The following is a 17,904-nucleotide window of genomic DNA, read 5'->3' on the forward strand; positions in this document are numbered from 1 at the left end:
TGAGATTTTGGCTATTTGTCAAGAGACTCTATTGAGAGAAATCCCAATCCCTATCCAGCAAGTTCAAATTAGAAGGAAACATGTGAGAAGTCATTCAGGAATTTACAAATATGAATACCATGACAGTACATTTCAGAAAATCTGGCTATAATATGTTACTTTTGTTACTTGTTAATATTTTAATAGGAAATATCCGTTCATGCAGAGGGCTGCTGTATGTCTACCTATGCTACCATGGTGTTTAAGTTTGCTTTAGATATATATATATAAAAAAATGAACCCTTGACCTTATTACAAGATGGCTCAGCTCTTTTCAGGTACAACAGCCTTTCTTAATTAAACCCGGGCCCCCAAGGACTGGCTGCTAATAGTGCTAACCATTACACTGTACAAGGTGTCTATACAGCGTGGTCGGAAACAACGTGAAATGGGAATACGAACATATGATTTTAAAAATATATTTCTATCCGTATGGATCGAAATGTGTTGCTGCACGAAATTACACTGAGGAAACCTTCCGTACCTCTGCTCCGTTATGTTGAGCAGTGCCATAAGCTAAATACACATCAGCAAACTCTGCATAAGAGATGTTGCATGGTGATGTCTACACTGACCGAGCTTGCACTGCAACGCGAGTCCACTGCCAGATTTCTGTAAACGACCAATTGCCTAGCAGCTACCGATACCGAGAAGTCAGCATCAAACACAAACACACTGTAGGGCGCAGTCTGTGTCACCGTAGCATATTTGCTATGGCGTGATCCTGTCAGTTTCAAGGTCTGTGTTCAAATCCCACCCCTGGCGAATTTTTCCAATTTGTTTCCTCAAGCTGGTCTTAGGCCACGTGCAGATTTAGCAATACTGCCTCGCGATGTCATCTGATTGAGTAACTTAAGCAGCTGATAAAATGACAGCACGAGATATGGAATTATTTCTTTCAAATTATTCGTCAGCAGGACCAACACGAACACTCGCATACCTGGTTCACGTTGTTCCCCACCACCTGTATCGATTATTTATTGGATCGCAAGGAAAATTGGTTCTAGGATTAAAACCAAGGTAATCAGAGGATGCTTCCTTTTCTACAGTATCAATTGAAGGTGATGTATAATGAGCAGAAAATAAGTATTTCTCCTCAACTGAGTTGAATAGCCAATGTTGACTGGAAGAAAAAACATTCTCTAAAGTACTGCAACAATAATAGACAATTGTTGTTCAACTTTATTAAATATTTTTCTGTGAAAGACAGTGTGTAAATTAAAGATGTAAAGGACATATATAAAGCTTATGTAAAATAAATTGTACAGATTAACCTTACTTTTCTTCATGGTTTTTCACTAAAACACTATTTTACTCTCATAGAATCTCTTTCCAGGGAATTAGAAGTATATTACATCATCATATTAACCACTCAACTGAGAATCTTTAGGACTAAATTCAAGTCCCTGATTTTCAACAAACAGTGTATTGGGTATTTACCAATAATACATCGTTCTAGGATATGAGTTTCATTTTGAAGAAACAGTCACCTTCATTGAATTTGGTCAGTGCACTGATTTTTTTTTAATATAATACAGGATGCCAAAGGGCTTGATGCATATAATTAATACATTTTAAATTTGATTATTATTGCAATAGCATACATAGGTTAGCTGTCTAAACACGTAAGAGTACAAATCAATCTACTGAAGCAATACTGTAAAATAGATTTGCTCTCTTTAAAGTTACACAACACAGTAATTGTATGTTTCCCAATACTAAGAATGTCATCACTATCTTCTGTACAACAGCCATTTGATACCTTTTACTTACCGGTACTCAAAAAGAAACTGAAAATTTATACTTTTGTAGTTTCCTAGTAGTTTAATCCTCGCAAACTGCTTACTGATGCAGTATGTATAGTATATATTTCACAAGTCTACTCTAGATTAACCAAGAAATAAGTCTTAGAAATAAACTCTGAGAACAAAAACAGACTTCATGTGTTAGGTATACAAGTTTTGTTACCTATATGAATCTAAAATATGGAATATTCATTAGGGCAGTCTTGAAACTCAAAAACTAGACCTTATTTCTTAGTTTATGTAATAAATGTCTGTTTTATGTTCATAATTAGACTTGCTAATTTCAATCAGAAGCACTATGAAATGGATAGGAAAGGGAAGTGTGATATATAATATTCTTTAAAAACATTGTTCCTGTAAATAATGGGGAATGAAATGAATTAACTCACGAAAATTAAACTTAATTTCTTGAAAAATGTTTAGATAGTTTGCCACTAAATGTAACGAAGCATAATTAAGAATGCAGTGAAATTTCGTTTGAAGAAACAATTATGGGATCCCTGAACAATTCAATATGATCCTTCCTAGATGGGAAGGAATTACTACAAGGGTTTTTCAGCACAAAATTCTAGTGGAAGGTTTTGAATGTAATCATTTACATATATGACAAGTACGCTTAGCTCAAGATATAATTTATGACTCATAATACATTTTACCAACATTTGCAAATGAAGGCTGAAACTAAACTAATAATCCTTGAGCAAGTTTCTCCTTAGCAGATTTTTGGTGGTACAATGTGGCCTTTCCTGATGCAAGATACAGAGTGGGTCGTAAGTCACCATGATTTTTTGCTACGTATACGAAGCGAGACCATTTAATAACAATTAAATTGTCCCATAACTTCTACACAGACAGTAATTATAATTACATTGCCCCATACCTTAAAATAATATTTTAAGGTGAATACTGTTCGTGTATTGCCATATAATTGGAAATAGTTCCTTTAAATCACATTTTAAGTTGCATAGCTTAAGGATTTTTCTCATACATTCATTGCGCATTTAGAATCAATTCCTTAACACAGAATGTTTTCTGAAGAAGTTCCCCATTTCGGAGTTCTTCCGATTGATAATACACCTACTGAAAAATGAAAAGCATATCTTCAATCAAGAGGGGAAATGAAATTCTAAGAATATATTCACAATATGCAGAGGCAGGTTATAATGGGGAAATTTGAAATTTTTGACAGGAATATCAAAGAATCCTGGCGTAGTGCCTGATTTAGGTTTAGATGTCATTAGGTACTTGACAAGTCAAAGGCAGATTCTTCAGCAATTCAACTCCTAAATATGCCAACTGAATGAACCATCACCTGAATATAAAACAGAACATGCATTTAAAAAGAAGCATGGAATTTTTATGATTGTGCTAAATCAAAACTATATTACGGAATATATTTCACGTTCTTTTGTTATTTTATTCCATGCTTGTTTCTAAATGCATGTTATGTTTGCTGACAAAGTTACTGAAGTGGTAAAGTAGCTTCTTCATGCTTTACATCATCACCCTCGTCAGTTTCATCCAGGTCTCCTCCATCCTCCAGTTCGTCATCAGCAGTTGCTTCCTGTAAGTAAGCAATCCTAAGTATTCAATTTAACAAATTCCTATTTTGTTCAGACCAAATCAATCTATCAATATTTACCAGAAATTTTAAAATTCTATAATTTTAAAAACTGGCAAACAACTAAATGTAAACTTTTTCCAGTTACCCTACAACTATTTACAATAGAAAATTCCAGAAATTTGTCATACATCTACATGCGGCTTATGCAAAATACAGGGTGGATCATAAGTCACCATAGGATTTATTGCCGCACAAACAAGAGACCATTTAATTAACTTCTAAATATCCTAATTCAGCTATTGGTTAAATCTGAGTCTTTAAAGGCAACACTATGTGGTTTATTTCTGACATACTAAAGAACATTTGTAACAATTTGGAATATGTGGACTGAATTTGAAATTTGTGGAGTGTAGAACTTTTTGATGGAATTCTAGCAACTGAAGGGACAAACTTACTTTCTTTGCTATGCTTATCACACCTTAAGGTTTGCCTCCACTTCCATGCTAAACAGGGAAGAGCTCATAATTGAAGTTTTGCTCACAGGAACGCTAAAATCATACTGATCCTAAAAAATTAGATATCATAAAAAATTATACGAAGTAGGATCTCCTTCTGGACAACTTTATTTCCAGTAGGCAAGCATTTCCCATCCAAATCGTGTTTTGGCGATTAATGTGAAAGATTTTGACTAGATATGCCAGAATTATACGAGGGTAAGCATTTGTATCTCTGTATATTAATGTAGCACACTACAGGACTTACTGTCCCAATTACAGTGGCGACTACGTTCTATGAATCAAGCCAGTCTACAATTAAAATAAACATGCATAAATGAGTAAAGTAGACCCTAAAGCATATCAAGTATTTGGTGTTTGCCATTAATCGTGAAGCTGCTCACAATATTGAATGGAATTTTGAAATAAGGGCAATAGCTCCCGCCAGTGGTGCCAACCGCTGGCACGAGGAAATTCACAATAGTTATTATAGGGAATTGTGAGGTTCCTCACGATGCTGAAAGGATGAACAAGATATATTTTATTTTATGAAATACTTCCTCTCATGCAGAGGCTGCCTTGCGACAAAGTATACTTTTACATTTATATTTAGAAGAGAAATAGATATTCTGTACTTGAGAAATGTTGAAGGTAACCTAATTGTAACAGTGATTTCTTAGAATTATCAGTGAGCCCCTTAAGGCTATGATGGCAATCTCCCATAACGTTGTAACTGGCAGAGACATCTGTTTCCAGAAATTAGCGGCAAAAGCGGGAATCGTTCCCCTTGTTCCAATCATCAGACCTACTATGTCGATTTCCTCCAACTGGTATTTCTCCCTGTAGTAAGGAATTGTTGGAAAGTATATATTTCTCTTCTCTAGGTTAACATTTGAGGGCTGTGACTTATGGCTTTCAAAGTGAATTGTGGGGTCGATGATGTAACCTCTCTTCTTATTCTTGAAAGCAATGATGTCAATCCTTCTGTGGCTTCCGTTGTTCGCTAAGCCATGAACCTCTTCAAATACCTGATAGGAGTGATTATCATGAAACGGGAGGCTGCTCCCGATCCTGAAAGTATGAGCAAACTAAAGTAGAATAATTTGCACAACATTATGCAAACAAATGTCTGTTCACTCATCTGTTCCCTGCAAGGGGCCAGCCGACCTAGTATTACGATATACCACTGTCGCTTGGCCCCAATAGAACATGGACCTTGTGCTGAGTACACAAACTTTTTTTTTTTTTTGCTGAAGCTGGTCCTCTTAACCATTGAAATTCCGATATGTTTGGTCACTTACATCATCACTATTTACAACTACACAATCATCCGAATTCACTTTCTTTACACATAGATTTCTCACTGCGCTTAAATATGTGTTCAGATTAATTTCGCTGTTCCACTAACTATCCAAACGATAACTCTTTGATTATCCTTTTGCCTACACAATACTGTTTCTCACTTAAAAACTTCTTTCAAGTTTTCCGTTTTCTTACATTCCACAATCAGATGTAGATCGTCCATCTTTTCACATAAAATACATACTGAAGTGTTTTCTCTTAATCCATCCCTTATTCTTGTGCAGCCCCATTATCCACCATATCAGTCCCCCTTTACGTCTATTATTTCTAAATCTTATACTAATCTTAGAGAGTTGGAGTACCTTGTAAAATAAACTCAGAAGCTTTCTTACCACATCCTTCCACCAACCTTTGCGTTTGGATGTCCTTAACTCTGGCTATCCTAGCTTTCTGGCCCCTGCTCCCTTTCCCCTTCCATGTCTCCATCCAAATATAATCCAAGCCTATCCTCTCCACGTAGGTTTTAGTTATTACCAACCAACTCCGTGTGCATACCCTTTTCCTACTGTTTGAAGGCTTCCTGGACCACTAAGCCACCCTGTCCTCTTAATCACATCAAATCATTCAGGTCCCTCTGAACGCAATCTACTTCTATATTTTCTCCACCTAATGCCACCCCCACGTTCGCGGTGCATTGAGGTAGCCTCATACTTATTTTACTAAATTTGTGTGTGATTTGGTTTAGCAAATTCTTTTTTATTCATCCCCCATATTTCAGCCCCATATAGTACCTTACTCATCACTATCCTATAGCTTATCACCAGGAATTTTGAAATTAAGGTTTTAACCATAGAAAGTGCTGCCTCCCTTCTCCACTTTGCTGCCTTGATATAATCTTCCCACCCCCACTCCCTTCTGTTTAGTATCACTCCTAAGTATTCTAACTTGTCTACCGTAAGCGCACCTTTTAGCAATACATGGACACCCTAGTGTTGAATAGGTCGACCTCTGGTATCTTCGAGATTCGTATCGGCAACCTTTGAAACACAAACTATGGATCGCTTATGCATTGCTGTGTGACATCTGGCGTACACTTTACGTACTAGTACTGTTGTTTACACAGCAAAGCCAAACTATAGAATTCATGCTGGGAACAAGATTCGCATCGAGAAATGTTATATAATGTGTGTATGACACAGTTGTTGGCTTAAGATAATAAAGGTTTAGAAAATTCATATCGTTCAATCACATTATCGATTCAATTCAGATTTCATTTCCGTTCAGTTGGCAGTATTACCGGAACCAGGAGAGCTCCCTCCTTACTCCTCTTACTTGTACAAAGAAATATTACTAAAAGGTGTGCCGACTATACTTCGATTCATTCTCCCTGTAACTTCCAATTCCTTTTCGCTTCTTGACCTTGCTTATAGTTAGTACTTTGGATTTGTTGCTGTTAACTCAATGCCCACTTTGCAAATTCTGACAGGTCATCCAAACACTTTTGAAGACCCCCTTGTTAAAGCCATTAATATGACTTCTGCGAAAATCAAACCCTGTTTATCATGACCGGCACTGCCCATTTTTCTCTACCATGCCCTTCCTAAATGTCATTAATGAACAGTAAGAATAGCAGCAACGAAAGTTTGCATCCTTGTTTTAGCCCCGTCCTACAGTCTATGGGCTCGCTGATTAAATTTTCTTGTAGCTTGATGCAGCAATGAGCGTTTCTTATAATGCTTCTATTGCTCGTATTATTTTTGAGACCCCTAACCTGCCTATTTTTCTACCAGTGCTTTTCTGCTAACCGTATCAAAGGCTTTTTCAAAATCAATGGCCACTAGATACACAACGTCTTTCTCTACTTAAATATTTATCCATTATCCTGACTGTCATAATATTGTCTATTGTTTTTCTTCCTTTTCGGAATCTTCCTTGGAACATTGATATTGATTGGCTTTCTGCTCAGCTCGATAACCAACTAGCCAAAACCCCTGCATAAATCTTACTCAGCAAGTCCAGTAACGTTACTTCTCAATAATTACTTTGTGCGTTACTGCTCCCTTTCTTTTTGTAAATTGGGCAGATGATTCTGCTTTCCCACTGTTTCAGTATTATGATGCTATCGAAGATTCTGTTGAATAATTTAACTATTCCCTCCCTAAATTGATTGCAATTTCAACTTTCTCCAGTAAATTATTTAATGTTATTTGCTTTACGTCTCACTAACTACTTTTACGGTCTTCGGAGACGCCGAGGTGCCATAATTTAGTCCCGCAGGAGTTCATGTGCCAGTAACTCTACCGACACGAAGCTGTCTTATTTGAGCACCTTCAAATACCACCGAACTGAGCCAGGATCGAACCTGCCAAGTTGGGGTTAGAAGGCCAGCGCCTAAACCGTCTGAGCCACTCAGCCTGGCATATAAATTGTTTACGCCGTTCCTTCTCCCGCCAATTTGTTCTTCAGTTTGCATATTACCTCTTGTACTTCTATAGAGATCTCTTTGCCTAGTTCGTATATACTAATTTCTAAATTTCTCCAAGTGTTCATCATCCCATCTTCACATTTCCATCTATTCCTGACGCCTAACAAGCCACTGAAGTAAGTTACCCATTGGTCATAGCCAATCACAGCTTTCTGAACCCTTTTCCCCCCCCTCTTAATTCTGTTTATTCTTTCCCATACACTCCGCTTTGTTTAATTTGCATTCCCTGTTAATTGCTTCTTTGTTCTGTAATCCATGACTTCTTCCTCTCATCAATTTTCCTTTTGTATTCCTTCCTTAACCTGTAGAAAGTTTCTCTATCCTCCATATCTTTACTTAATCTATGTTTTTTAAAGCCTCCATCACTTGGCTCCTTAATCTCTTGCATTCCTTGTTGTACCATCCATCCATTCCATCTCTTATCTTGCTCTGTCCTTGCCACCCTCCTTATAGGATACTCAGGAAGGTCCAATGCCCTATCTATATTCTTATCTAATGCTACTTTCCACCCACATTTTATTAACTGAATCTTCTGCTTCAAAAAGTCCTCTATTTCTCTATGTGCCCTCTCGGTCCATATATACTTAAAATAGCTTTCGCCCCTCTCGTTCACACTGATTTTAAGTCCTTACCTTTCTTCCCTTATATTCCTTTCTATCCACACCCATATTGGTGCGTGGTGTGACTAACGAATCTGCAATTTCTATCCTAATTTCCCTTATAATATCTTCCAAACACAACACTGTCAATCACACTTCCCCCCTTTAGATGCTATATATATGTCAATTTCCCTTCCTTATACCCCTCCCAGAAGCCATTTAAAATATAGAATTTCCCTGCCTCACAGAACTCCAGTAGCAACATTATGAGTATAAGTACAAATTGCAGTCAGATACATTATATGTTATTAATTCAAGATAATTTTGTTATTAAAAGTGAGAAAACTGCATTAAATTATTGACTGTTTTGAACCTTTTTTTTTGGAATAAACTGATACCTGTAAAATTGTAGGAGAATAAAATAATGCAATTATAGAATTATAATCAGCAAGTTCGCTTTGAATGAAATATATAATTTAAGAGATGGCAGCTAGTCACATAACATGGTCAGGCACACACCACATCCTTATAAATTGAGTTTTAAATGTGTTCTTTTTATGAAGGAGCACCTTAAACCTTCCTCTCCAAACAAAATTTGGAAAACAGTACCGTATTCAAAATAAACTTTCTGACTAGTATGCAAGGAAACATTTCACACATATTGTACCAGGAACGCACGGTAGGCCTACATGCCGTATTTATTAAGAGCGATGTTGTATAATCATGTGCACCGCACAGGTCACAACTTTCTTCGTGACATGGATATACCTGAAGTTATAGACGAGAAAGGTTCCACCTTGTCAATACAAATTTATTTATATAAATATCTACAGTACCGGTTTCGACTCGTCATCAGCTGTACACCGTTACCTTCACATAAATCAAATTAGTTGATTTGCCTTGTCATAATGATAGTCATAGGGTATATCTTATTTCTAATTGAACATACTTTAGGGTAAATTTGACTGTACAATCTAAAATGTGTAGATACCATTCTGTAGCCAATTACAGCAACGTCTCCAATACCAAATCTCAAGGAAATCCATCAAGGGATTTTCAAGTGATTTCACCTTAAAATAATCACATTATCTGGTGACTTGTAGGCCTTAAACATATAAAAGGCGAGGCTACTGAGCAATAGACAAGCATTCATCGACAAGTGCTCTGCATGGTCAGACCCTCTTATTCTGTCTGTCAACAGTAGAGTCAAGTGACAACGTAATTATCAAGCGCAACGTGTACCGGTATGTTATCATGCTGAGAACCAAACTCTAATTCTCAAACTACGCAACTAAATTTTTCCTCGGTCAGAAACCAAGTGACGTGTTCAACTTATTCTATTGCAATGCAAGTCTTAGAATATTCATTCAGTGACAGATTTTAAAGGTGTTTAAAATATTTCATCGTGATAGCACAAGTGTTTGCCTATTTCCTGCAATTCAACATTTACGTGCTCCTTAACTGGCGATTAATTTTGACTACGATAAACTGTGCCAACCGCACTGTTAAAAGTGAGATGTAAACTGATAATCCATTAGTGTTAATCTTCACTGTATTCGAAGCGATTTCTGCTCATTCTTGTACATAATAACTTCTATTCTTCGGTGACCTTATTTTACGAGACTCACTGTGCTAACAAATTATTTCATCGCTATTAGCAGTGTCTTATGGATAAACTCTTAAATAGTCATTTTTGTGTCAATTGGAACAATATTATTCATTGTAGAAAGTAAGTACAGACAGTGCACTACAAGTGAACGGTATTTAGTTTAATCATTTTCAGTGGTCAGTCCTGCCGATATACCATAATTATTTTCCAACTGAAGCCTCTCATGGATATCTCCTCATGCTTTACCTGTATAGGCACTTATCCTTTTAGTCTAGTTTTCTCCCTTCTCTTACTTTAAGTTTCCCATCCAAGTTCCTTTAACATTTCTGATTCACTACTCTTTCTCCTGAAATCCCCTGTTACAAAATCATCTTGCTGCTTTCCTCTGCAAACTGTTTCTTTTATTAGGTATTCTTGGTGAGGATCCCAAACACTGTTTGCATATTCCAGTAGTGGACGAACCATACTTAAGTAACTTTTCTCTTAATTCTTTGTTGCATCCTGTAAGTAGCCTCATTATGACATGTGACGATCTGTATGCTTTCCCAACAGTGTCGTCCACATGACCCTTCTAGTGCAAATTACTTTCAAATCTCACACCTAAATATTTGCACTTGCCATCTTTTGGGATAACTACCTCATCCAAAGTATATTAAAATTCAGTTTTAAAACTCCTGTTTGTAAATGTAATAACAGTTTATTTGCCTCCATATTATTTTCTTCAACCCATTGTTGGATACTCTCAAGGTCCCTTTGCAATTCTGAACAATCCTCAATGTTATTTATTTCTCTATAAACAATCATGTCATCTGCCTACAATCTTATTTTTGATGTTATATTGTTCCCTAAATCATTTGCATATATTAAGAAAACTAACTGACCGATTATACTACCCTGTGCAATTCCCTTCCAAACATCTCCACTTATTGCAGATAGAACTGATCCTCCTGTACCAAGCCCTAGCTATTTTGTATTTTTGCCCAGGAAATTCCTTGAACTTTCATCCATGCTCTTTTAAACAATCAGTTAGGATGGGCTATCTTTTACTGGTACAGTATAGAGAATTGACGTTTATGTCAGTCACAGAAACTTTAGAACAAATATTTGGTATAAATTTTATTTTTAGGCCATGTTTTATGTACGGTATCATAATTGCCCAATGTTCCTTTAACCTATCATGCTATTAGAATTTTCAATTTACACCCACCACAACTTTTATACAGTATACACATTTTTATTGCTGAAGTGTATTGTAAATGTCAGTCAGCCACATGTGTAATTTCTCTATACACAAAATGTTCGCCTCCATAGCATAATTGTTAGCATTAACTGTTAGCATTATTAGCTGCCATCCTTTGATTCCTGGTACTGCCAGAAACTGAAGAATGGCAGAAGGGCTGATATGTTGTTAAACTGGTACCTGCATGCACAGATATTTAAGTTTACGACAAATTGGGGGTGTGCCTGAAAAAAGCTGCACCACACCAGGATGAGGACACGAGTTTACTTACTTTGCATAAAACGCCCTCCCAAACAAAACACTTCTATTAAACAAGAAACAATATTTGAGTCTAGTTCACTGAATGTTTTGTTTTAACCCTGAAAATAATATAGTAGTAGTTAGAAAACAGCGTCTCATAAACCCAGAACTAACACACTGTTTGTACTCTGCGCTACGGCAGCTGCAGTATGGGAGATCGCGCATAGTTCTTGACCTATAAGCAGCCTGCACGTGTTCAACCTGGCAAGCACGAGTCGCCAGTCAATCTCAGCTGTTAACATGGTGAGACAGTTATCATTGCAACACCGTATTTTCGTGTGAGAATGTTATAAGTACGAGTTGCTTCGAGGGGTACGCGATGAATTTGTTCAGCGATTGTCTGATGAAATGGCACCTTCGCAAACACAGATTCACATACTGTAATTGCAAATTTTGAAACCACTGGCTCAATGGTCAATAAGAAACATGCGTGCACACGAACAATTTTAACAGAGGAAAAGCTAGATGACAATGGTGTGAATCTTTAATGGTCACCGAATAAATCATTTGCAAAATTACAACAAGCAGATGTTTCGGTTTCTTCTACACTCACAGAGCTACAAAGCTGTTACACATCAAGCCATACAGCCTTACATGGGCCCCATTGTTAAAATCCTGCTGATCCAGCCACAAGAGTGATGTTATTGCAAGTGGTATCTTTCATCACTGAATGATCGTTTATTCGACCTACATCTTGTGTTATTTTCATCTGAAGCCTGGTTTCATATCAGTGGTCATATGAACAGTCATAACTTGCTATTGGTGCTAGAAAATCCTAATGGTGTTTATGAAGTCCCTTATTATGATAGGATGGTTGGTGTTTGGTGTGCTGTTATTGCAAGACTAATAATTCAGCCTACATTTTCGGGATGACAGTAAATGCAGACAGGTACCAAGATATTTTGACTGTTGTTCCGGCAGTTAATAGAAGAAAAATCGCATGGGTGGTTTCAACAAGATTCAGCCTCTGGTTATACAGCAGAAGATTTCCTTCTTACAATCTCTAAGGTATTTGCAGACAGTTATCCGTGCTGGTCTATTGCCCTCTCGTTCTCCAAATTAACCGATTTTTACTTGTGGGGTGAACTGAAAGAAAAAGTGTATCTAACAATTCCTCACACACTGGAGGAACTGAAAGAAAACATTTCAAATGAAGTAGTAAATAACCACTAGCTGACAGAACTGTTAGATGTTTCATCATCAATCAAAGTAATAAAATGAGATGCTCTCGTGGTGCATTAATGCTGAAGATGGCCAGCCCCAGCCGAAAGTAGTCCCTACTTAATGTAATGTAGAATATTGCATGTTACAGTATTGAAAGGTGGACCATCACTACATTAATTTAATAATTATATTGTAATTACAATTCAGTACGGATCTGAACCATGAAATTTATAACCTACGATTACTCAGGGTATGTCAAATCAAAGTTATCCTCCATCTGTATGCGTAGCCATCCATTGAACTGTCAGGTGACCCCTTAAAACAAAGTGAATAGCGGTGTGTCGTGAGGGACACAGACTAATACGGTCATTTGAGTACGTATGTAAACCAGCACATCTCACGAGACATCTTTTTGAGGTTCAAGTCTCAAGGGCCGTCACTGATCCAGGAAGGATGGACTTTTAGTTGTGTTGCTGTGGATCTCAATGTCTCTCCATCAGTTATTCAACACTTGTGGAATCTCTACATTGAGACAGGCCAGTTCATAAGGAGGGTTGGACAAATTTGTGGACGCATGAAAACCCCACAGGATGACCGATATCTGACCATCTGTGTGCTGCGGTATCGTTTAGCAATGGCCAAAAACTGCAACATTACCTCAGGAGGGTCACTGGAGTCACAGTGTCTGACCAGATAGTAAGGAACAGCTTACGAGATGTGTCCTTATGGCCCAGACATCCTGTACCCATACCCACGGCAACTCGCAACTTCGCCAATTGAGACCTCTGTTCACAGATGAGTCCAGACTTCCCCTGACACAGCGTGATGGACGTCAACATGTATGGAGACGCCGTGGTGAGCATTCCATGCCAAATGTCCTGGAAGGCGACCGATTCAGAGAAGTTTGTGATGGTGTGGGGGTGGCATCAGTATTGATGGTTGTATGAATCTTTTCCCCCGTGGTAATCTTACAACTGTGGGGTACATCGAGCAGATACTACTACAGGATGTGTTGGTTGCTGCATACGGTGTTTGCCCTGAATTCGTACTCATGCACGACAATGCCAGGGCTCATGTAGCGCTGTAGAGTTGTCTTGCGAGAACCAGACATTCAAGAGATGGAATGGCCAGCAGCGAGTCCCGAGCTTAATCCCATCGAGCATGTGTGGGATAGGTTTGACAGAAGTGTTCGTGAGCGTCCTGTCCCACCACAGACTTTCCAAGATAAACAGGCTCTCATCGAGGGACCTGATACCGTAACATAACCTCCGTCGACTTATACAGAGCATGCCACGTAAGTGCCAAGCTGTGATAAATACACACAAATACTTATGGAGGACATACACCATACTGAAACTCTCCAACTGTGATAAAAACCCACCCTGGAGGACTTGCCACTTTGTTTTTGCCTCTATTTGTACATTTTCGTTTGTGTTCCAAAAATGAGCGCGAATCCATCCATGTTTTTAAGTATACTTCAACGATAAATAATAAAGGTTTAGTTGGTAATATACCTGAGTGTGAGGTATTCTGTGAAGCATGGTATACGTTCAAAAATATGATCCAATTATTTTTTTGAACTCTGTAGTTTATCAGTATCAGTTTGGTCACTTTGTGAAAAATCATCATCATCATCAAATGTGTTTTAACATCCACGTATTTCAATTTGAAGAAACACTTGTTATAGTTTGCATTACGTTGCATCATTAAGACTAGAAGGAAGCAACAGTGGTTGCCTGCTGAAAAATAGCAAACCACGGAAAGCAATCTTCAGGGCTGCTGACAGTATGTTCGAACCCCACTATCTCCCGAATGCAAGCTGATAGCTATGTGACCGAAAAATGTACAGTCACTTTCTTGGTTGAAGAAACACTAAAGAATTGGAATTTTATCCTAGAAAAAAAAGTCTGCGTATATCCTACACCTGTGAAATAACACCAAGTATTTCAAGGCATAATGTCGCCATCTAACTGATGAATTGTTGTCAACAGTGCCACATGCTGTCACAGCAGAGAGGTATGGAATGGAACTCTGGTTTTGACACCTGTATAGTGATTACTATTTATCACTAGTTTATATCAAATACAGCAATTTTTGTTTTATTTTATAATAATTTGCTTCCAAATCAAGAGAAGTAGGCAAATAACTTGATAAATACCATTATCCATTATGCAATATTCATGCATTTTAGAACTAGTTCATAATTCTATCGATAAGTTTGATATTTCCAACAGTACAATTCAAGAAGGCTAATATAATTATAGGATAAAAGTTTTCTTTTCATAGCATACTCTTAACCAAAGGTTTTGACTACTAAATTTGTATGGACCAAAGATTGCAGAATATACGTAAGGAAATCTGAGAATCACCGATCAATCCGCATTCAGAAAACCGAGGACATAAAACGCCTTCAAGGGGAAGATATTACCAAGTCCATGCCACCCAGGCACATTATTCAACCTCGAAATGACTATTGATAGGTCTACTTTAAATAATGTTATAACAGGATACCCGAAACTTCCTCTAGGTGGCTATGAATCAAATTCAACTGTTTGGACGATTTCATTCAGCAGAAACCCTTGGATATTACCGTGAACTCGTGTCATAATTCAGTTTCAGTTAATTTACGTAGTGAGGTTAGGATTTTGTACCTTAACACAGGAAGCATCAGAAATAAGCTTGACGATATTGAATTGTTATTCCTCATTGGTGAAGTGGATATTGTGGTTGAGTCTGAAGTTTGGATAACTAGCAATGAATCTAAATTCTATAATGGAAGGAATTATGATTGTGTATTTGCTCACAGAAATGGTAGAGAGGGAGGTGGAGTGGGTATTTACGTATCGCATAGTTGGAAAGTAAACTTTATATCAAAATGTGAGTTGAATCATAGCTTGTTGTGGATTGAGATTTGCAGATATCAGTTCAAAAGGAAAGGTTGCAATCACATTAACATTATTGCCGGATACAATCCTAACAAGAATAGTGCGACTCCATTCCTGAGTTCTCTTGAACAATTTCTCAGTCAGCCTAATAGTCCTAACAAGCTGTGTTTGTTCCCAGGTGATGTCAATATTGACGTTTTATCCAGTGACCAATTAAATAGAAAGTATCTCAATCTTCTATCTTGCCATGGTTTTGCTCAGTGCAATAGAACATATCCAACCCAAATAAGTGACTGCTAGCACCTTACTTGACCACATATCAGTGAATAGTTCTGAATTATGCTATACAGCATCAAATACTAATGACTTTAGTGACCATAATATTAGTTTTTGACATGCTATGGCCAAACCAAAACACTCACCTAACATCTCACTCTAATATTTCTTCAATACCTAGTAGGTGTAAGGAGAATGAATCGAGCAGTGCCTACATGAACACTGGTGTACACAAGTCAGATACATATCATGCGAAGAGTTGTCAGATATATTTTATGTTTCATTCATTAACCAAATATGACAAAAGGACAATTATACGAGCTGTACTAATAAACACAATACAACATTAAAGGGCATAAACAAACCTAGGAAGAATCCTTGGGTTACTAATCATCTTACCCTTATAAAGAGACTAGAATACTTGCATGCAAAACTCAAACATCCTACTCACAAGAATAACATGCTTCTGAGACAAGAATACTGCAGGTGTAGAAATACAGTATCTAACTGAAAAAGAAGACTCAAACATGACTATTAGGTACCGGTACTCAAACCTTTTCAAATCTCATAATAAGAATTCAAAACAGACATTGAAATTAGAGAATGAAATCATTCATAATAAAAAAGTAACAAAGGTCTCTTGTACCACGCTTGAAATTGATGGCAAAGTAATAACTGATAAACAGGTTCTGTGTGACTCATTTAACTCTTTTATAAAAGTTGTCAATAACCTAGCTCTAAGTATTCCTGAACATAATACTATGTCTTTCTGTGAATTTACTAGTCTTGAATCCCTTTACCTGTACCCTACAGATGAAGCAGAAGTTCAGTCAGTCATATCTAACCTTAACAGTATGAATAGCTGCGGTATAGATGACATTACTACCTCACTATTAAAAAAAGCAAAGGACCCTATAATAGGATTACTCGTAGAGATTAACGAGTCCCTGACTACCAGTATAATACCCAAAGTGATCCCTGTGTTTAAGGGAGGGAATAGATTAAATCCAAGTGATTATAGGCCAATCTCGATTTTATCAATTGTTTCCAAAATTATGGAAACAGTTGTGAAGAAAAGACTTTTTGCTTTTTTAAACAAAAAGAATTCCTTCTATAAGGGGCAATATGGGTTCAGGGAGAGGTCTAGTACTGAAGTAGCTACTGTTGATCTCATTACAATGTTACAATCCACCGTAGACAACATTGCAACAGGCTTATTCATTGATCTCACCAAAGCTTTTGATACTGTCGATCATAGTATTAATTTAAGAAAATTAGAAAAGGCTGGAGTTCGTGGCCTTGCATTGAATTGGTTTCGAAATTACTCGAGCTCTGCCAATTATGTAACCCATGGGGTCCCACAAGGTTCCATACTAGGTCCTATTTTATTTCCCATTTATATAAATGATATTTCTTCATGTAATCTAAATGGCTATATCACATACGCTGATGACACCAATATCTCCTATACGGGCAAAAGTAAGGACACAGTTTTAGAAAACATGCAGTAGGACATCTCTTACACTGGTACCAGTGTAGCAAATTGACAAATATGCAGAAAACTAAATACATGCTTATTTCAAAACAACAAATCCTTCACTCAGATAGTGAAATTACTCATAAATGATACGGAAATAGAAAAATTAAATAAAGTGAAATATCTTGGGTTAATTATTGATGAGAACCTGACCTGGAATGACCATGTTGAATACATAACTAAGAAAATTGCCCCAGTTGCTGGGTTACTAAAAAGACTTAGGTATTTAATCCCTAAATATCTCCTCCTACAAATTTATTATTCACTAGTACATAGCCACTTGCAGTACCTATGTGTAATTTGGTCACATTGTATAAAGTCTTTCCTGAATGAACTAATGGTGATCCAGAACAGGGCAATAAGGAACATATTTAACTTACCATTATACACCCCAGTAAAAGACCTGTACACTCAGACGAAAATTCCACCTGTCAGCATAATTACAGAGCTTAATTCTGTCATACTAATGTATAAAATAAGAAAAACATAATATTTCACAACACCACTTTCATAAACAATTCACAACCACAGATATCAAAAGGCCAAATCATCTGCATGTCTGGTTTATCACATCCACTCTTCAGAATATGGGAAGAAGAGTTGTA

At 37.1% G+C, this 17,904-nt stretch overlaps 1 protein-coding gene across 1 annotated transcript in view; it reads right to left on the reverse strand.

Moving 5' to 3' along the window:
- Positions 1 to 1,219: 1,219 nt before the first annotated feature.
- Positions 1,220 to 17,904, reverse strand: part of LOC136876328 (tubulin beta-2 chain) — a 66,422-nt gene continuing 49,737 nt past the window's right edge. The window contains exon 6 of the mRNA XM_067150178.2: positions 1,220 to 3,408. Coding sequence (XP_067006279.2) covers positions 3,307 to 3,408 — 102 coding nt within the window. The 3' untranslated portion in view covers positions 1,220 to 3,306. The remainder of the gene's footprint in view (positions 3,409 to 17,904) is intronic.

The sequence above is a fragment of the Anabrus simplex genome, chromosome 6 (genome assembly GCF_040414725.1).
Source record: "Anabrus simplex isolate iqAnaSimp1 chromosome 6, ASM4041472v1, whole genome shotgun sequence".
Taxonomy (NCBI): Eukaryota; Metazoa; Arthropoda; class Insecta; order Orthoptera; family Tettigoniidae; genus Anabrus; species Anabrus simplex.